Here is a 20,257-nt window from a genome sequence, read left to right as displayed (position 1 = left end):
TGAAACTGATGTTAAAACCATTTTTGAACAGGTAAATCATAAAGAATCGTTAATTTGTTTTTAAGAATATATGAATTTACTGGAGTTAAACGTAATGTACATAAATATTTGAAAATTAGTGCATTCCTTGTATCACAACATTAACACGTGATAAGTTTAAATTTGAATAAAAAATTTAAATTTCATTTCGAGTGTACGTTCAACCCAATCGGGCGCAAAAATATAAATAAATTAACAGGTCCAACGACACCTTCAACGGTCGAAATGCACAACACAATTTTGTGAGGAAATCGTCCCAAGTGCGACGTGAGGGCGCACGCCCCATGAGCCGACAGTCTCCGGAGCCGCGTTTTCCTTTCCAGTGCGTTTCGAGTGACTCCGTGATACGCGCTTCATCACTTGGCCCACAAACCGATTCGAACGAGAGCAACAAGACAAGGCGCCGAACGATTTCGATCTTGGGCCCAGGATCACGTTGGCAAATAGGCGCGGGGACGACACCGCGGTGAGGCGGCGTTCGCTTCGTCGGGACAATGTCATTGCATCGCCGTTCCGGAATGTGATTTTGCACAAACGAACGGGACGATTCGACACGGCACGACCAAAATGCTCATATCGAACCAGACTTATTTACATGGTGAGTTGAAATCGTTGATTTTTTTTTTTCGGTGTACAGGTCCTCAAAAGTGCGTTGCGGTATCGAAATTGATTCGTCCATGTCCATATGGAGAATGACAGAATTGATTGGTCTTTGTGCAGTGTTTGTTTTTTCCATGACCTAGTTTCCGCGGAACTGGGTTAAAGATGAGTGGATGGATGTCTTGATTAGCCGTTTAATGCGGATTTTTCGACGCCGTTCCCCAGGAGTTGATGTAAAAACGTAGTCTGCGTTTAATGTTTTTTTGATTGGTCTGAAAACGTTGTTTAATTTACGAGACGCCGTGTCGAGAGTCACGGCTAAGCTTTGCGCTTGTTGTTTTGTAGAATATTGTCATTCCACATCAAAGCTTTGACCCAACAGTGTTCGAAAAAATTACAGGCTTTTGAACAAATTCTACAATAATATTCCCTGACCATAAATATTAAAAAAACCTATACACAATCTTTTGACAAAATTACTGAACCAGTCAGTATAAGTAAGACGTAGGCATAAAATGAAATTGGAATGGAAAACTGTACGATTTACTGGAAAACTGAAGAACGCCTTTATTTAATGTTTTAAGAATTTTGTATAATATTTTTATTAATAATAATGTTATTTGAGTCATTTCCGCTTAATCAGTTACTACTGCTTTTAATTGTGTATGCAAATCATCGAATATTACAGGGTGTTTCAAAAAACATACAACAATTCATTAAATTATAATGGCAGGTGAAATAAAAAAGTAAAATCGTTATGCTCTTTGTAAGTTTCTCGATAATTATCCATAAAAGTCACCCCAAAGGAAGATAAACACACAAGTTTTCACATACTTTATTGACATCATTAAAACCAGTCTGACTGTATTGTATTCACTGAAATTTTGTTAATGTGGTGAAATAAAATTAGGAAAAGTGTCCGAACATTATCGGAAATGTTTCAGGTGACGCACCTCACGAATAATACATTAAAATCGAAATAGAATTTTCCCGAAACAGGTTGGAACCTCAACTTTGTAATAAAATAATCATCAGAGGTCAATACTTCCCCCCGTTATGTATTATTTACAAATTACAAACGTTAAGCAATTACGTTTTACGAGCAAATTTATGAAAATCAAAAATTGACCCTTGAAGTCCTCAGCAATTTTTTTTATTTTCAAGTTCACCCCGTCAGGTAAAATCGTGAAACGATTAAGACAACACACTTTATAAATTTAGACACCTCCGATGTAATTAAAGAAAGTGAAACCAATCAAAACAGATCGATGCAGGAAATCCGACTAAAAATACGGACGGGAAAAATTGAGCACCGGCATCAACGTGCCAAATTGACACGTGACGTGTCGTCAGAGCTGTACGTGGTTTAGTTTTTAGACAGAATGTGACGGATCACGTGAAGTTGCACATATTTTGCGATGTGACAATCACGTTTATCGGCTTCAAAGTCGCGCCAAACTATAACGTGATCCTCGGATAGAGAGTCTGTGAAAATCGATTTCACCTATTTGTGTTCGACGATTCTGTTAGTTTGAATTATATAGGAAATTTTTGATTTGCTGACAACACAACACGCACCTTTGTGTCGTGACGGTTGCATAACATTATCAAATAAAAAAACACGGCTAACAGTATCCTCAGATTCATGAAAGAATTAACGGAGTTCCTAACTTTATTCATGGGCTATGCAATCCGGGATCGTGAAGTATGAACTTTTAGTGTTCCAGGCGTGACGTGAAATTTCGCGCAGTGCAGTTTCGAGTTTTAATTAGATTTCACTATGCTTTTAGACCGATGAAGGCTGAATTTATATCGGGGGCGGTAAAATGCAAATATGGTTACAATACGGAAGTCAGTAACTTCGTTTCATTCTAACATTTACGGCGCACACCGCATTCAATTAAAGGGGATATTTTGAGCAAATGGAGAACGAAATTCTACAAAATAAGCAACTGAACAATAAACAGATTTGGAAGGACGCTCCAACTTTTTTGGATGCATTTAGTACGTACTTAAAATTTGATTTTGGTGGCAAGTCATAAAACTGGAGTTCCAGAAAGTTACTTTCAGGGGACAAACATCATTTCCATTTTTTTCATATTATCATTAGTTTAAATCAAAAATATAGAAACTTTACAAACGTTTAGGGTAATTAATTCATTTGGGCCATTCACCAGATAATGGCAAATTTTTGCTTATCGGTTAATTATTTTACTTAAAGCAAAACTATCGGCAAGTCGACTGAGGAAAATACTATTTTATCAGAAAGCAAGCCAAAACCGAATAAAACATGAAATTATTTTGATTTATTAAATAATTTTAATATCCCCAATATTTTCAATATCCATTTTCCATTTAATTTGGCACCCTTCAAATTGCACACATATAAAATTTCATATTTATTCCAGTGACGGATTTAAAAATAACATGGTTCCAATAAATTTATATCTTCTGACCAACTCAACCATGAAATAAAATGTCAAAAATATTTTAGAATATTAAGAGACTTAACGCAAAAGTTTTTATCCGTACATATATTTGATTGGAAGTGATAAGATACGTTCTAAAAATATATTGAATAAGTCAGATATAAAAAGAAATTTTCAATACCTTTTACTGCTGATTTAACTAAATAAGATTGCATAATTAAGTCTTTTTTTATAGATTGAAATGAAATGCATTCGATATAAATGCATCAAATATTTAATGTTCAGAAAATATTTCAATAAGGTTTCAGGACAATTTCTTTTAGTTTCATGTTATATTTAAGTACTTATTTATAGTACATTTCTATTTTCTTAATATTATCATTAGTTTACAACAAAAATATAGAAAATTTTACAAATGTTTAAGGTCAATAATTCATTTGGACCATACATCTAGTTAATGGCAAATTTTTGTTTACTTAAAGCAAAGCATTGATTGGGAAAACTAATATATTATCAGTAAGGTGGGTAAATTATTGGATGGGTATATTTCTAAATCGTTTCGATTGAATAAAATGTTAATTTCCAAATTTCATTACATTTTGTCAATTTTCAGCCACTTTGACCATTACAGTATTTTTTTCAGCAATAAATAATTTCAAAATCCCGAGTTTTACAATTTTAATAAATAGTTTATATAGTTACAAACATTTTAATCTCCAGCAAATCAAGACCGGGTAAAAAAATGAAAATATTGTGATTTATTAAATAATTTTAATATTCCATTTGAATATTTTCTATATTCATTTTCTTTTAAATTTGGCATTCTTTAAATTGCATAAATATAAAATTTCATATTCATTTCAGTGACGGATTTAAAAATCACATGTTTCCAATAAATTTATATCTTCTGACTAACTCAACCATGAAATAAAATGTCAAAAATATTTTAGAATATCAAGAGACTTAACGCAAAAGTTTTTATCCATACATATATTTGATTTGACTGGATAAAATACGTTCTAAAAATATATTGAATAAGCCAGATATAAAAAGGAATGTTCAACACCTTTTACTGCTGATTTAACTAAATAAGATTGCATAATTAAGTCTTTTTATAGACTGAAATGAAATGCATTCGATATAAATGCATCAAATATTTGATGTTCAGAAAATATTTCAATAAGGTTCCAGCACAATTTCTTTTAGTTTCATGTTAGATTGAAGTACTTATTTATAGTACATTTCCATTTTCTTAATATTATCATTCGTTTAGAACAAAAATATAGGAACTTTTACAAATGTTTAAGGTAAATAATTCATTTGGGCCATTCATCTAGTTAATGGCAAATTTTTGATTACTTAAAGCAAAGCATTGATTGAGGAAACTAATATTTTATCAGTAAGGTGGGTAAATTATTGGATGGGTATATTTCTAATTCGTTTCGATTGAAAAAAAAGGTGATTTTCAAATTTCATTGCATTTTGTCAATTTTCAGCCACTTTGACCATAACAGTATTTTTTTCAGCAATAAATAATTTCAAAATCCCGACTTTTACAATTTTAATCGATGGTTTAAATAGTTACAAACATTTTAATCCCCAGCAAATCAAGACCGGATAAAAAAATGAAAATATTATGATTTATTAAATAATTTTAATATCCCATTTGAATATTTTCAATATTCATTTTCCATTAAATTTGGCACTCTTTAAATTGCTCAAATATAAAATTTCATATTCATTCCAGTGACGGATTTAAAAATCACATGGTTCCAATAAATTTATATCTTCTGACCAACTCAGCCATGAAATAAAATGTCAAAAATATTTTAGAATATCAAGAGACTTAACGGAAAAGTTTTTATCCATACATATATTTGATTTGAAGTGATAAAATACGTCAAAATCCCGACTTTTACAATTTTAATCGATAGTTTATATAGTTACAAACATTTTAATCTCCAGCAAATCAAGACCGGATAAAAAAATGAAAAGAAATCTTCAACACCTTTTACTGCTTATGTAACTAAATAAGATTGCATAATTAAGTCTTTTTATAGACCGAAATCAAATGCATTCGATATAAATGCAGTGAATAAGAAAAACACTGTCGAGCTTAACTTTCTTGAAATATGTTTTTAATTAATGTGCCAGTTGTAAGCACCGACATCAACTTCTTGTTTTATTGTCACTGACAACGAAACGAATAAAATGAAATCCATAACAAACATATACACCCCCAAGTGATCGCACCGATATGATGCGATGCTGCCACCATTTATGGAATCATAAAACGTCATGATCGCCACTAATCGTGTGCAGAGTGTGAAAGGAGCGAGAGCAACCAGTTGCTGCGTGTTTTCGGTGGCGTCTTCCCCTCGGTCGTGAGGCCGCCCACGCAAAGTGAGTCGTTCCTGTGTCGCCGTCCCGCACAACCCCCCGCACCCACCGCCGCCGACTATCGATCGGGCGGCGCCGGTGTTTTTGTCGTGCCCCCTCCGCCGCCACGATCGGTTCATTGAACATCTGCATCGCCGCCGCCACAGCCGCAGCTGCCACCTGTGTGCACCCCTGCACCCGGTGTGTTGCTTCTGGATTCGACTATGTCTATAATTAAGTTTCGGGACTTTTACTTTTAATTGAATTGCTGTTTATAGTCTATATTTAAGTCGTCTGAATTTATTTCTTGTATCCTTATAAATGTACTCTTTGTTGTACTATGAAGGACTCTATTTTACTTTTAGTGAGCTACTGCGTACTTTATCCAGCTCTAAATTTGATAACGACCAGTGAACTAGAGACTTGACTAAATCGATATATTCCAGGGCTCCGCCTTCAAATGACATTTTCAGGTCCAATGTCATGCCACCGAAAAGGAGAATGCAATAAGATACCTGAAGAATGCTCAAATCCATTTGATAATCTCAAAGGAAATGCAGTCAAACGGACTGATTATCAAAGAAATAACTTAATATTGAAGTTCAAGTCGGAGGCCTTCAGCAAAGGCCAGCAATCTGCCGGCTGAAATGCGCACGAGATGCACTTCAAAGGCACTTCAAAGATCGGGCCGAGATTGAAAAGTTCAGGTAGTTTTGGTCGCCAACAAGTGGTCGCGCCCACGCGAATTTCCATCCCGTAGTACAAACGCGAGGGAAAAGGGACGAGGTGAGAGAGAGCGGTTATTTTCACCGGGACAGCTGTTTCGGGAGTGCAGCGACGCCCACGCGGATCCTTCCAACGCGTCCTCGTTTCCCCAAAAAGCATTCGGACCATCCGTTCCAACGAACTCAAGGACACAACACTGTCGACCGAAACGATAACTTTCGATTGCTTAGCGTAGGTACAGGAGTGATTAAACGAAATTACGATGTTAAGGCGGTATTCGGTAACGAATCTTCCTATTGAGCTTTTCACTTTCATTATTTCACTACAATCCTATTCTATCAAGAATTACAAAAACCAATTTATCGCAAAATAAATATTAATGACACTGATCACTCCCTTTATTTTAATCCATAACACAACATTTTTATTTTATTTAACATATTTTCACTGCGCCGCAAAATTATGGAATAAATTAACAAAAATGAAATAAGTATGTTACTTTTCTTATATTATATTCTTATATATTTTTAAAAGAAATTAAGGATACAGTTTTAAGGAAAATCAATGAATATTTATTGAAAAAGAAAAAAAAATACAATGCTATTGGAGAAATAATTAAATATAACAAAATTTTCCACCAGGTGCGTTTATGACCTTTTGACAACGTCGCCTTATACTTAAAATTAATGTTTTTATGACATCTTGATCAATGCCCTGCCAAATTTCTATGATCTTTTCCTTTAATTGGTGTAAGGTGTTTGGTGTGGTGGTTTTACTTGTCTTCCCATATGGTCCCACAGATATTCAATCGGATTTAAGTCCTGACTTGTAGCTGACCAGTTCATCAGCGGAGTATTTACCTCGTCCAGGTAGTCTCTGACAATTCAGTGAGGTCGAGCATTGACATGCTTACCAATAAATGGAGTAAAGGGTACAACATGAGGTTCTAGGATTTCCTTTATATACCTATCAGCCGTAAAACTTCCACCAGCAATGACAACCAGTTCCGTATTTGCCTGCAAACGAATGCCTCCCCAAAAGCATTACCGATCCTTCTCTAAAAGTAAGAGTTTCAGCTATATTACATTGAGCGTAATGTTCTATGTCGTCTATAAACTCTTCTACGACGATCATCGCTATTTAAAAAAAAAAACCTAAACTGATCATTAAACAATATATGACTCGACTCAGCTTCTCCCCAATGAAGATACACCCGAGAGAAATTCAGTCCATCCCTACGATATGTTGTAATCAAAAAGAGACCTGTTACAGCATGGTACGGGGTTATATTGCCTTTCTTTAGTCTTCTCCGTATGGATTCCTGGCATACATTATAAGTCAATGAAAACTATTGCTACATTTTGACTTTTCCTCCTTCGTGAAGAGCAACGGCTACCGCCGTTGCTTATACTGTTACAATTGCAAAATTAATTGTATTAAAATTACGAGAAATGATGATGTTGATGTAATTTTTTTTCTGTTCTGGACAAAAACAAATATTTTGGCCAAAATTTTAGGGTACCGTATTGTTAAAGTATTATAGCTAATAATTTAATATACAGACCGTTTCAAATTTTGTGTTAAAAAAAGATATTCAAACGTTAATAATTTTGCGGCGCATATTATAATTAGTTTTAATAAATAATGACTCTAAATCATCCATCCAAAGGATATCTCCAATGATCTTAGTATCATTCAACATTTATACATACCAAAGTTTACAAAAAATATTATACATTTTTCTACTAATGTGTTTCTTTTAAACAAATAAAATATAGAAGATAGAAATAAAGATATCTGAAAATATCAAATACACTATTCTTAGTGTCAAACGACCACAAGTCAGTTTTATCCGTTACATTGTATTATCTGACTGACAATGATAATTATTTCAATATCTGATATAGGTGATACTCTATTCCAAAGATTAATTGTCCAAAATAAATAATTTAGGAACACAACTACTGTAATAGCCTAAAAGAAAAGTGATTTTTGTGAAAACTACTTCATCAAATATTTTAAAATTTGAAGGATACATTTGTGTACAAATAATCAATATAAATTGCAAATTTCAAATGAAAAAAGTTTATTTTAAGCGAGTTATTCGCTATCTCGTAAGTCACTAAATAAAAAAGGTTCTTCATTGCAGCAGAGATTGCGCTTTCTTCGTGGTTGGATTAAAAAATTTTATATATTATTAAGCTAGAAGGTATTGCCTATACCTTTATCGATGATTGTGAAAAAAAAAATGAAATCTTAAAAGATGGCAGAGTTTAGCCAAAATTACATTTATTAAACAAAAACTGGAGTATCATTGAACAGAGGAACATATACAAAATAAGCAGAAAAAAAATTAAGAGATCGGATGGTTTGTCTTCGAGTCTCCAGGTTCCATATATTTACCTTCCTCTTCTTCAAAAATCACCTGTTGGGGTGTTGTAGCTCTTCTTCGAAATGACCGACCCCCTTTCGAGGCAGCTCCTTGGCGTAACTCTGTTTACATCGATACACAAAAGGCGCAGCCACTAAATATCTATTTATTTCAAATATATTTTCAATCATAGGCCCGAAATTTATATACAAAACGCCGCATTCACACATTACAGCAATTTTGAAACAAAAGCCTTGCGCTTGATTAAAAGTCACATCACTAAATTGCAAATTGCATAAAAAAAGAAATTGAATAATGCAGTATATTTGAGTTGGACCAATCAAAATATTTTCAACATTGCAGCCCGAACAATAACTCTGGTAGGCTTCGTAGTAAACGTATCTTTCTATCTGAAAAACTATTTAAAATATTCATATGAAATTTTACTATGTTATTTTTGAGGGTACTTTCGAAATGTGCATAAAAAATTCAATTTTTCACACACTAGGTATGTCCTTAGGAATCTGTAAAAGAAGTTAATCTTTCTTGAGAGTTAATTATTTCATAAAAAATACCCCAATTAAGTTTTCTCATTTTTTTTTGACATTTTGTAGTAGATTTCGGTGGCACCACACAGATAAAAATCTAAATATCTTTCGAGCTATTATGCATTAAAATCGAGTTATAAATAAAAAAGTTACGTTAGATATTTCCATCTCAAAGAAACTGATCATCTAAATATAAGAATAATCAATAACACCCAAAGACTTTGTAAAAGCTTAAAGGATAAAATTAGACGTTGAATAACAAGTAATAAAAGCTTTTATTGTGTCACTTTCTCAATAATACGTAACTCTTCTTATTATTCCTCTTCGCTTTTCCTATGGCGCAATTAATTTAAAAATAAACGCAGATCCTAAAAGTAGATACCTGGCATGGAAAAGCGATGTTTCTTTTTTTTATTGCGTCCTATAAAATTAATAACTCGTATTTTCGCATTTCGCCATTCGTGATAAATAATTCAAACGCCGCATTGTAATTAGTCTTCCGTCGCCTTTACAATTTTAAATGTCGACTGAAATGAAAATTAACACGATGCGGATACTTGTTTGATTTCTTCCATGCGGAAGGTCCTAACAACGACAACAACAATTTTATTGATTGAAAATACTTTAAATAATCTTTTTTGAGATTTCTATTTACCTAACCTACACCTGATGCACGAACGTATTCAATTTAAACAAAATCCTGCATAACATTGAGTTATTTGTCAGAAGATAAATATACAATTTTGTTACGTTAAACAAAAGCAGAACGTAATTAAACCCAGAGGCGTGCTCCGTTCCGTTCCTGAGAGAGAACCTGTTCAAATTAAATTAAAGGAGCAAATAATTAATATCGAAGTGTCGCACCTTTTTCATTAGGAGACATATTAAATTTTAACGTTTCTCGAATTCCCAGATGGAGCACAAAGTTTGCCGAGGGTAACTATTAGCTTCATTGTTCAATTTCGTTCGTTCGACGTGACACAATTATTAACGACGTTCCACATAAAAACGAAGATAAATTTAAAGAAAATTGTTTGCGGTAGCAAAAAGAGCCCTTGCACGTACTTGGGCGTTTCGTAAGAAATAATAAAGGCAAAAAAAGTGTATCACAGTTGATGTCAAACAAATGGGACTGAATTTTAAATATGTAAATTGAATAAATTTGTTTTGTTTTGTAGTTGAAATTATTTTAATGGTTGAAGGTTTCGTTTATTTCAAGGTACGCATACCTGGTACTGGGTACTGGTGTTAATGTGGAACTAGCCTGATAGGCCCATCTCTGTTTGCATACAAATCCAAGGAAAACATTAAAAGTGGAAAGGAAGACATATAAAAGAGAGTGAAGTAAGAGTAAGTGTAAAGTTACATTGAGTGTAAACGAAAACTGTGTGTGTACAATATTCCCGTTATTTGTTTCTTTTTATTTTCCCCGACCTGCCAACTCATTTCAGGCTTAATCTGTGTCATACGCACGAACCATGGCACATTCCCTGCCACACAGAAAAGTATGTTCTCAACCATTTATTTTTATTTTTTATTTACATATTAAAATGATTTTTAATTGATAAAGTTTCCGAACTAGCACATTTCGTTTGCCAAGAAAAATTATAACGTTTTAACAACTGAAACCTGAAGTTATCCAAAGTACGTTTCGCATAGAATTTCATGGAAATCAAGAGTCGTGCAAGTAGGCACTATGTATGAATAATATTGTAACAAATTGGCATAAAACGTTCGTGTTTCAAAATGTCACAGAAATTTATTGCATCTAGTGTTTTTTATCGCCGTGCTGGCATTAAAACCAAGGACTTTTTACTGCCCTACTGCTGTATCAACGACAGTCGACCACTTCGTCATAAATTCCTGAAACTGTAAACAATATTTACGGACACAGACATTAAATTAGGTTTAATGTTGCATGTAGTTTTTGTTTGTTTTCTAATAAAATTGCGGCTAATAAAGGTCTTTATTTAATGTTGCTCTATAATTATCAGCGATCGCGGTAAAAAATTTAACTGTTTCCTCGAAGTTCATATAAATCATTTATATGTTACATGTTTGAAGATAGATGAAAGGGGCATTTTTATGAGACAATTGTTTTCTGAGCTCCATTAACCTCTTGAATTACATTGAGCGTCTTTTGAAGTAGATAATTTGGATTATTTCAAAAGAAATTATATTATATTATACATATAAAATAAAGAAATTGCATCAATAACAGAACTTTATAACAGGTAATAAAACTAATATCACCAAATTCCTTGCGAAATTAATAAAACAAATTAATTAAAATAAGAAAGAGTATTAACCAATACATTTTTCAAATCAATACTTGGTATACCATATTTTCATTGGCTCATAAATTCCATTCTTCTTTTTAAGAGCATTATCAAGCTCCTCAAATTTTTGAGGCTGGCAGTTGCGTGTCTTTAAAGACAGTCTCATACGTGTTCTATTGGATTGCAGTCTGGTGAACGAAATCTGGTCCAAATTCTAAAGCAAATAGAATAACAAATGGTTGAATAACCAAGTTGTGGCATCGTCGAATATTTATAATTCCACCCCACAATGTTACAGAATCAACTCCAAAAGCAAGATTTGATGCCTTGTTACTTGTTATGATATGTTTCACGTCGTTCACGCTATGTCCAAATGTTCAAGTGATTTTATGTGTACCTACCTAGACATGAAATGGATTGGGTCTATTAAACATGTATATAAAAAGTAAAATAAATTTAATACGCTGATTGTCTAGAGCTGCAAATATTCCAATAATATTACTGGCCAAATTAAAATATATTGAAAATATTTTTGAATCTATATAATTTACTAAAATCAAATTATCAAAATTATTATTATCAAAAAAAAAAACAGTGTATTTGAAAGAAAAAAATATTAAGGGAAGAAAACCTTATTAGAACTGAACTCTTTTCAGCAGCAGATAAAAGAATATTTGTATAAGATAGTTTATTACGTACAGTATCAGTCAAAAGTAAAGCATTTTTAATAAAAACATACAGATAGGATATTACCAATGAACCATATTTTTGTCAATTAGTGTAACTTATAACTTGATTGATATCATACTTGAATTTAATTCGTTTCTATAAAGTTTTCATGAATTTTTTTTATTTTCTGTACAGTCAAAATTAGAGTAACACTGTTATAAATCATTTAATTTTAGTTTGTCTTTAGTAGTTTATACAGTTAGTTAATACAAAGTAGGCCTACAGGACGAGCTTTGTCGAATGATCTTAAAAATCTTATTGTTTCTAAGTACAAATCAGGACCTAAACAAATTTCAGTTGCGTCGCAATTAAATTTAAATTGAAGTATCGTGTCAAGAACAATTCGAGCTTCTAACATCAGAGGAACTGTAGCAACACTTCCTAAACCTGGACGACCGAAGAAAACCAACAATAATGGTGATGGAAGAGCATCCAAAAGTGACTAAATATTCATATTTAGGGGTGTCTATTAGCACCGTAAGACGTAGACTAAGGCAAAATTATTTACATGGAAGAAGTAACTGCAAAACCCTCATTTTAAGAAAAAATGGAGCTGCCAAACCAAATGCCTGTTTGCACAGGAACACTTAGACTGTTCTGAAAAAATGGAAAACCGTAGTATTTTCCGATGAAAGTAAATTTATTTTCTTCAGATGGAATTCGATGGATTAGATATCCAAACAACAAAATGTTTGACTCTACGTACACCAAGGGAACAATTAAACATGGGATGGAGGAATAATAGTAAGGAGCTCATTTTCTGGGTTTGGAATGGGACCATTAGTAAAAACAATTGGAATAATGGATAGAATATTTCAAAATATACCTTTGTCGTAGATTTTACAGCACGATAATGATCCGTGGTACGGAGTGCCAATATTGTAAAATACTTTTTTTGCTTTCAATAATGTAAATCTTATGAAATGGTCAACCCATAGTCTAGATCTAAACCCCATAGAAAATCTATGGGATATGATAAATTTTAAAACGACGGAAGTTTATTCAGGTAAATTTCAAAACTCAGATGAATTGCTTGAAACTAATATTATTAGGAATTCTGTTTATAATCAAGAGATTGATAACCTTCTTTCTTCCATGAAAGAAGATGCCATAAGGTAATAAAAAATAATTGATATGCTACTACTAATAAAAAATATTAAATATCTAAGTATTTTATTTTGTTACTTTACTTTTGACCTCTTGTTTTATTTTATAATACTATTTTATTTTAAATTAATTACATTTAGTTGACACAAATTAAGTATAAATATTGTTTCTAATTTCATGTACTAATTTAAATATATAAATGTATTAGAATGTTTTTCTTAAAAATAAATACTGTACATTAAATAGTAGTAGTACTAAAAATATTCATTTTTATGACTAAAAATGATTTCTTATTTTTTCTTAAGTGTTATTTTTTAAAGAAATGTGGACTTTGTTATTTTCTTATTGTTTCGTCATAAAGTGATGAAGGCAACAAAAATATTTACTATAGTCAAGATTGTGGACGATCTGCATTCTTGCAGAATGTCTGCTGATTGAGAAAATAAATGGAAAATTTGCCACACCCACAAGGATAATGTCACAATCCAATTATGATATTGCTTTCAAGGAGCCTGGCATGTTTACATTAGAAATAAGTGCATAACAAACCCCAGAGGAAAAATAATATTCAATATCATCTAGATGTGCTTTTAAAATTTCAGTCTCGAATGTAACATTTATTATGCGAACCGGAATATTTCGTAATGACTCGAATAAACAAGCTCAAGATAAGTCCTTCCGTAACTTAATATCAATTGTGCCTAACGGCTCTCAGGTCCTGAAAACTTTATTGAAATAGTCTCCAACTACTGAAAAAGGCCTTCATGGTATTTATATTGGTGGTTCGCTTTATTAAACCGTAAAGCTGCGACCGGGTGTAAATCATGTTTGTTTTGCGAAAAACGTCCATTATCTGTTTCAACATCACTTGACGCAAAACGGCATTCCGTTTCATTGCTTTGAATTGTTTAACATCGATTCATCACACTTTCTTTATCAATCGCAGCCGAGGGTTGAAAATAAATTTATCATTTTTCAACGTTCGCAAAAAAAACACCACAAATAGAATAAAATTCTTGGTAGGTTTGTTTTATCGATATTCACTTTGGTATTGTTCGGTTGCAGGGACTGATGGAAGCATGGTGCTGGGAGCGATTGCCGGACTGGGGGTCCTTATGTTGGTGGTGTTGCTTTACATAAGGAACAAGGGATGGTGGTGGGGCACGGTCTCTGGCATGAGTTGCTGCGACGAAGCGTGTCCTCCGGTTTCGTCGAGGCCGGTGCCGACGCCGCCAGTGCCTAGTGCCATATCGCCGGTACCCATCAAGAACAAGCTGGGTAAGTTACATAAAAAATATCACCCAAAATTAAATTTAATTTTTTCATTTCGTGTTATCAAGAGTCTTATTTTAAAAATTCTAATGCATTTATTTATTGTAATCAACTAAGTATACAACAATAATTTGCTCAAATAGATTGATTGCAATTGGTGTTAAGAAGACTAGTTTAATTTTGTTGAAAATATATACATTTTAACAAGCACTAAGTTGACTGTGACAACCAATGACTCACTAATTGATATTGTTACTTTATCGTTGGTTTAGTTGAACTAAAGTAATACATTCATTAGAAAGTGTTTTTTGTCTGATTAAGTAGCAGTAATTTTTATGTAATTTAATATCTACCCATTTTAAAAGAAGCTGTAATTCAATGAAGAACTTGGCTCAATCGTGGTTTCTCATTTTTGGTCTGTAAAAATGTTATAGTAGACCTCAATGGGATGACACATACACAGTTATTATAACATGAATTTCTTACTGCCTATTTTTGAAGATTTCATTAATTAAAAAAAATTGAATTAGAAACGAAAAAAGTCTTAAACAGACCACACTGATGATTTTTTTATTTAGAATTTAATTGTTCTTGTAAGTCATTAAGATTTTACGGATAAAAAATATTATTTTCAAGGGTAGATGAATATATTAAATATTCGGTTGAAGGTCAATCGACGACCTCTTAAAATATGTACGATGACCGCACTGACATATTTTCCGTTTTGTACACGCGAACAGTTCGAAACATTGATTTTCCACGTACATCTATCGCGATAAACGTCCAACGATTCCTATTGAAAACGCCACAGTCACCGGTTCTAAATTTCCTTTGTCCGAGTGAATAATCCTCATTATGTAGCCTAGCCACTTCAATTTGCATAAAAGGTATTGGCAGTACAGTTTTGCACGTTTTATGCACTTCTACAGCATTAAATGGAATTTGTAGACGGATAGAATGAAACAACTAATGAAGTGATGTTTTCAGTAAAAACATATTCGATAGAGGGCGGAGGAGGCGGCGGAGATTCCAGCTCAGAGTCGGAGACGGGCGGCGGATCTCGGATGAGACACGGATCCCTGGGACATGCGACTGCGCCGCTCCGCCCCACCCACGATCTCATGTCGCTGGTGGAGAAGGGCCGACTGGGCATGAGCAGTAACAGCTCCTGCTGCAGCTCCACCACGAGCTCGGTAGGTGAGCGCCACGTCATCGACAAAACGGCACCTAGCCGACTCAACGATACGACACTTCTTACCAGGTGACACATACATATATTCAGTCGCTAGTTTTTATTCATTTTGAATACCCTTTCACTGTTGTTTTGTCAAATATTGTTGTAGATCAACGGTAGATTTAAGAGAAACAAAAATTGACAATCAGGGAATAGACTATCAAAAAATAGAGGCGATATCTTCGTGCGATCAAATCGACATCAACAGCAATAGAGACGTAAGTACATCATAAAATTTTAATTGGAAGTAATGAAAGAACTTGACCATATTTAATATTCTGGGACGCATTTCCTTGTATTTCAGTGCTGTCTTTTTGTGTGTGCCGCTTTTTATTTACATTTTTGTTGAATTACAAATGTTATTTTAGTACAGACTAAGAAAAAGTCGAACATTCGACAGTCTGAAAAACAAGTTAAGTGTAGATGGACTTTGTAAATATGGCCTGGTGTGTTTTAGCAATAGGGTGAGTCTTTTATATAATAGAGATGTTTGCACCACTAGCAGTTACACACCATGAGTGTCGCACGTTAGTACCAAAGAAGGCCATGATGAAAACTAGGATTAGATGAATTGGGTCTAACTTGTCCGTTGTTTAAATTCTAGATACAGAGGCATAGATACAGGAACACTATTGCACCTTACCAATCAAGTGATCAGACTGTATAAATGTAACGCATAAAAATATTGCCATTGTTGTAAAAACTGAAGCAACCGATTATTATTAAATTTTCTCATCGTAGTGCATCGTGGTGATGAACACAGAGGGCGAAGACAAGAGCGAACTGATGTCGTGTGGTGGTGGTGTCCTAGATGAACCACCAGAAGCCCAAATGATCATTAGTAAGTGCGGTCATTTGGAGATAGCCCTACTCTACGACGCCCCCATGAGGAAGATGACGGTGCACGTACTTCAAGCAAGGGACATTCCAAGTCGTGATCGTGGACAACCCACACACACACAGGTACTTGTTCTTCTCAGAAAGAATATTAAAATATTCATGATTTTTTATATGGTTTAGGTGCGGTTGTTGTTACTGCCCAGCAAAAAGCAAAAACACAAAACCAAAATTCGACAAGGAGAAAATCCACAATACATGGAAAGTTTTCTTCTTCATCGAGTAAATCCAGGTAAATTAACATCAAATAATATCAAAAAGGCGTCCGGATTTGACGGAGACTTATTTCAGAGGATGTAAATTCCATGGGAATAAGGCTGCGGTTATACGGCTGTGAACGCATGCGTAGGGAACGACTAATCGGCGAAGCCGTTGTTAGTTTTGCCAATATAAATCTGGAACTGGAGAACAACTTCTGGTTGAACCTTGAACCAAGGTCCAACATAACGGTAGGCTCCACAAAACTAGATCATTGTTTAAATGAATACACTACATTCATGATTATTTTCAGTTGAGTGGTTGCACTGGTGAACTGATGAGTCTGGCAAGGTCAGATAGTACTGGATCAACGCATTCCATGCAACATGGTGGAGTTCCTGAACTGTTGCTAGGCTTATGCTACAATGCCACCACAGGAAGATTGAATGTGGAAGTGGTAAAAGGATCACATTTTAGGTAGCTTCTTTCACACATGTAAAAATTTATCAACTACACTTGTCAATCGTATGTTTACAGAAACTTGTCCCTGAATCGGGCACCAGACACCTACGTGAAACTGATACTAGTCAGCAGCACAGGTCAGGAGTTGGCCCAAAGCAAGACGACTGTTAGAAGGGGCCAACCCAATCCGTTGTTCAAGGAAATTTTTGTATTTCAAGTAAGCACCTTTCTAAACCCTAGTACACAAAATTTAGGCATCCAACAGCAGATACGTAAGTGTGACCGTTTTCGCAGGTGGCACTCTTCCAGCTGGCCGACGTGACATTGATGGTGTCTGTATACAACCGCAAGGGTGTCACTAAAAAGAAAGAGATGGTCGGCTGGTTCAGTCTCGGTCTGAATTCAAGCGGTGCCGAGGAGCTGGCCCACTGGATGGACATGAAGGAGTTCCAGCAGGAGCAGATCTGTCGCTGGCATGTCCTGGTGCAGTCGTAGCCGTGGAACGACCCCCGCCCCGTCCCCTTTTAGGCCGGTCCACCGCCGGTCTCGTCTCGTCTCGTCTCGGAACGCCGCTGCGTAAATTCTGCGATCGCCTTATTATGTATTATTGTATAGGTTAGTTAAGTATACTTATTATGAAACGGAAGAGAATGGCTAGTGATTGATAATTGTAATAAATTGAATTCCGTTTTTTGTGGGCCGGCGACTGCGTACTTGACACCATCGGCTTATTTTTCAATCCACTGACATACATTATACTTAATTAATCACATTCAAACATCTCAAGGTGTTACCAGTTCGTTTTATATGCAATTAATATAATTAACATATCGATGATTAAATAAAATTAGTTAAATCTTTATTAATCATTAGCAATACAATTTTAAAAATTGACTATGGTTAGACTGAAGAGAAAAGGACATATTTATATGGTTTATCGGATTAGTTAGAGTAGATACATATCAATTTAAAAACTAATAAAAATGTAACAACAATTAAGCACAATAATTTTCTTTATTCTTTTATTTAAATTTAAACTAAATCTGAAGAGGAAAATAACTTAAACATCTTTTAAAAAACTAAAAAACAGGTTCAATAATAATTTAAAAATTGGATAATCAACAAATTAATGAGAAAGGATTGTCGCCAAGTTAATTATTATTTTTATCCACATGATACAAAAGTCATCTAGTACGCATTCGTTGGGCCGATTCAACAGTTTTTATTGTGATATTAAAATCGAATTTGATTGAATAAAAATGAAGAAAACATGATCAAAAACACTGAATGTGTCCGCAGTTTTAACGTTATGTAGGTGTACAACGCACTTTTCGTTCTTCATTGAGGATCAGTGTCGTCGTTAATTATACAGGTGAACGCCAAAAAGTAAGCACAAATTAGGTTTAAGCTAAGAAGAAGTAATTTTACCTAAAAAAAAGTATGTAGGGATGGGTCACACATAGCTTTATACATTTATTCAAATAACTATGTATATATTAACGAGTTTGCAATGAAGAAGTAGAAATAAAGTGTGTCTGTCTGTCTCACTACACTTTATTTTTACGAAATCCTTTTTACACATTTATTGCGAACACGAAGAAAAATTACTATATTAACTGTTTTATATTAAAAATTTTTATAGGCATGTCAAAAATTGATCATAACAAGACGGTTGTATTTTTTGTGTCTTGTTACTATTGGGGGTCAATTCTTGATGGGCCGCCGTAGGCTTAAGTGTTTTTTCATATTCAAATTTTAAAAAATATACACTATCTAATCGATTAAAAATGATAACCCTATTGGATATTGAAGGTGTTATTTACGTTTGTTAAGAGTGATTATTGATTCGGATCCCTAACGAGCACAGGGTAATTAATTACACGGCCAATCGAAACAATGTTCAAGAACTTTGTCATTTTTCCGAATGGTCTCCTTATTCTGCATGTATCCGCAACTTATCAAATCAAACTGTGATTTTGCGTCTTTGACTTTATTCAATGATTGAGATCCACAGCATTGGAAATGTTGTGCAAATAGTTCATTTTGCAGTTGCATTTTGTAAATAAATGGTAAATCTTTGCGCTAATACACCAATAATTTTTTACGCTCTCTTGTAAAAAGATAACCCCGTACGTGTACTACTTTGTATAATACACTGTCAATTGAATGTGTTCATAAACAAATATAAATTGTTCAACCCTGTTTGAATGTGATTGGAGGTGATAAGAAATTTTTTAAATTTAAACAACCCAAACTTATGATTGATGTTATTGAATATTATTAAGTGAACAATTGATGGTAACTTAAAGAAGCGTTCACATATTAGTATCTATTTATTCGTAAAACGCTTATTGAGAAATTTTTCTAATGTGTGCTGAAGTGGTATCGATATGGAGGTGCCACTTTCCCACACATTTTCTGCTTGTAAACACCATTAAATCGAACATGCCAGGATGTCATTTGTTTCTGCATCCTGGATTTTTGTACAAACACAATTGTATTGAAAGAAAGGACCATGTATATATGACTTTATGATTGTAAGAGGACAACAAACAAAGGAACGGCGACATGGGATTGAAATAAATTTGTGTGGGTTAGCAGATAATCAACCACAACCATTATGGAAAGGAGTTTTTGAACGAGTCGGCAACTTCCTTTATTCGTTGGCCACCTGTCTTGTTTCAACAACTTTTCCCCATCCCTACACAAAAACTGTTACGTGAAAAGTTAAGAAATTATTGCCTTCTACAAAACATTATTAACGTATTATTTGTACGAATTCAGAAACTCGAACAAATTTTGTACCTTGTCCATTTTTTATGTGAAATATCAGTATTACATTTGCATGATATTAAAACATATAATAAATAAATATTGCACTGCTGAACACAATTGCACTAAAACTTGATGATGTCTTTTTAATATAATTGTATTCCAAACGTTTTTGTACAAAATAAATTTAAATTATCCATGTCGTAGCACTGTTT

General features: G+C 33.8%; 1 protein-coding gene across 2 annotated transcripts; it reads left to right on the top strand.

Annotated features, from left to right (window-relative positions):
* Positions 1–214: 214 nt before the first annotated feature.
* LOC109595178 (synaptotagmin-16) lies at positions 215–20,245 on the top strand. Of its 2 annotated transcripts, none has more exons than XM_049970753.1 (10): positions 215–637; positions 14,273–14,485; positions 15,455–15,740; positions 15,823–15,931; positions 16,455–16,676; positions 16,734–16,842; positions 16,902–17,059; positions 17,122–17,285; positions 17,346–17,487; positions 17,565–20,245. In XM_049970753.1, the coding sequence occupies exons 1-10, from the start codon at positions 607–609 to the stop codon at positions 17,763–17,765; spliced, it is 1,635 nt and encodes a 544-aa protein (XP_049826710.1). In that variant the 5' UTR covers positions 215–606; the 3' UTR covers positions 17,766–20,245. The 2 variants fall into 2 exon arrangements, with proteins under 2 accessions (XP_049826710.1, XP_019866040.1); XM_020010481.2 differs by having other exon boundaries at positions 218–637; positions 15,467–15,740.
* Positions 20,246–20,257: the final 12 nt, after the last annotated feature.

This window comes from Aethina tumida, chromosome 1 (genome assembly GCF_024364675.1).
Source record: "Aethina tumida isolate Nest 87 chromosome 1, icAetTumi1.1, whole genome shotgun sequence".
Classification (NCBI taxonomy): Eukaryota; Metazoa; Arthropoda; class Insecta; order Coleoptera; family Nitidulidae; genus Aethina; species Aethina tumida.
The sequence above is the reverse complement of the archived record's forward strand: the minus strand, read 5'-3'. Positions and strand labels throughout refer to the sequence as shown.

Coding starts and splice junctions, on each gene's coding strand:
- LOC109595178 (XM_049970753.1), top strand. CDS start 607: ATGCTCATATCGAACCAGACTTATTTACATG. Junction 16,677..16,733: donor GACAACCCACACACACACAG/GTACTTGTTCTT, acceptor TATATGGTTTAG/GTGCGGTTGTTGTTACTGCC. Junction 17,488..17,564: donor AGGAAATTTTTGTATTTCAA/GTAAGCACCTTT, acceptor CCGTTTTCGCAG/GTGGCACTCTTCCAGCTGGC.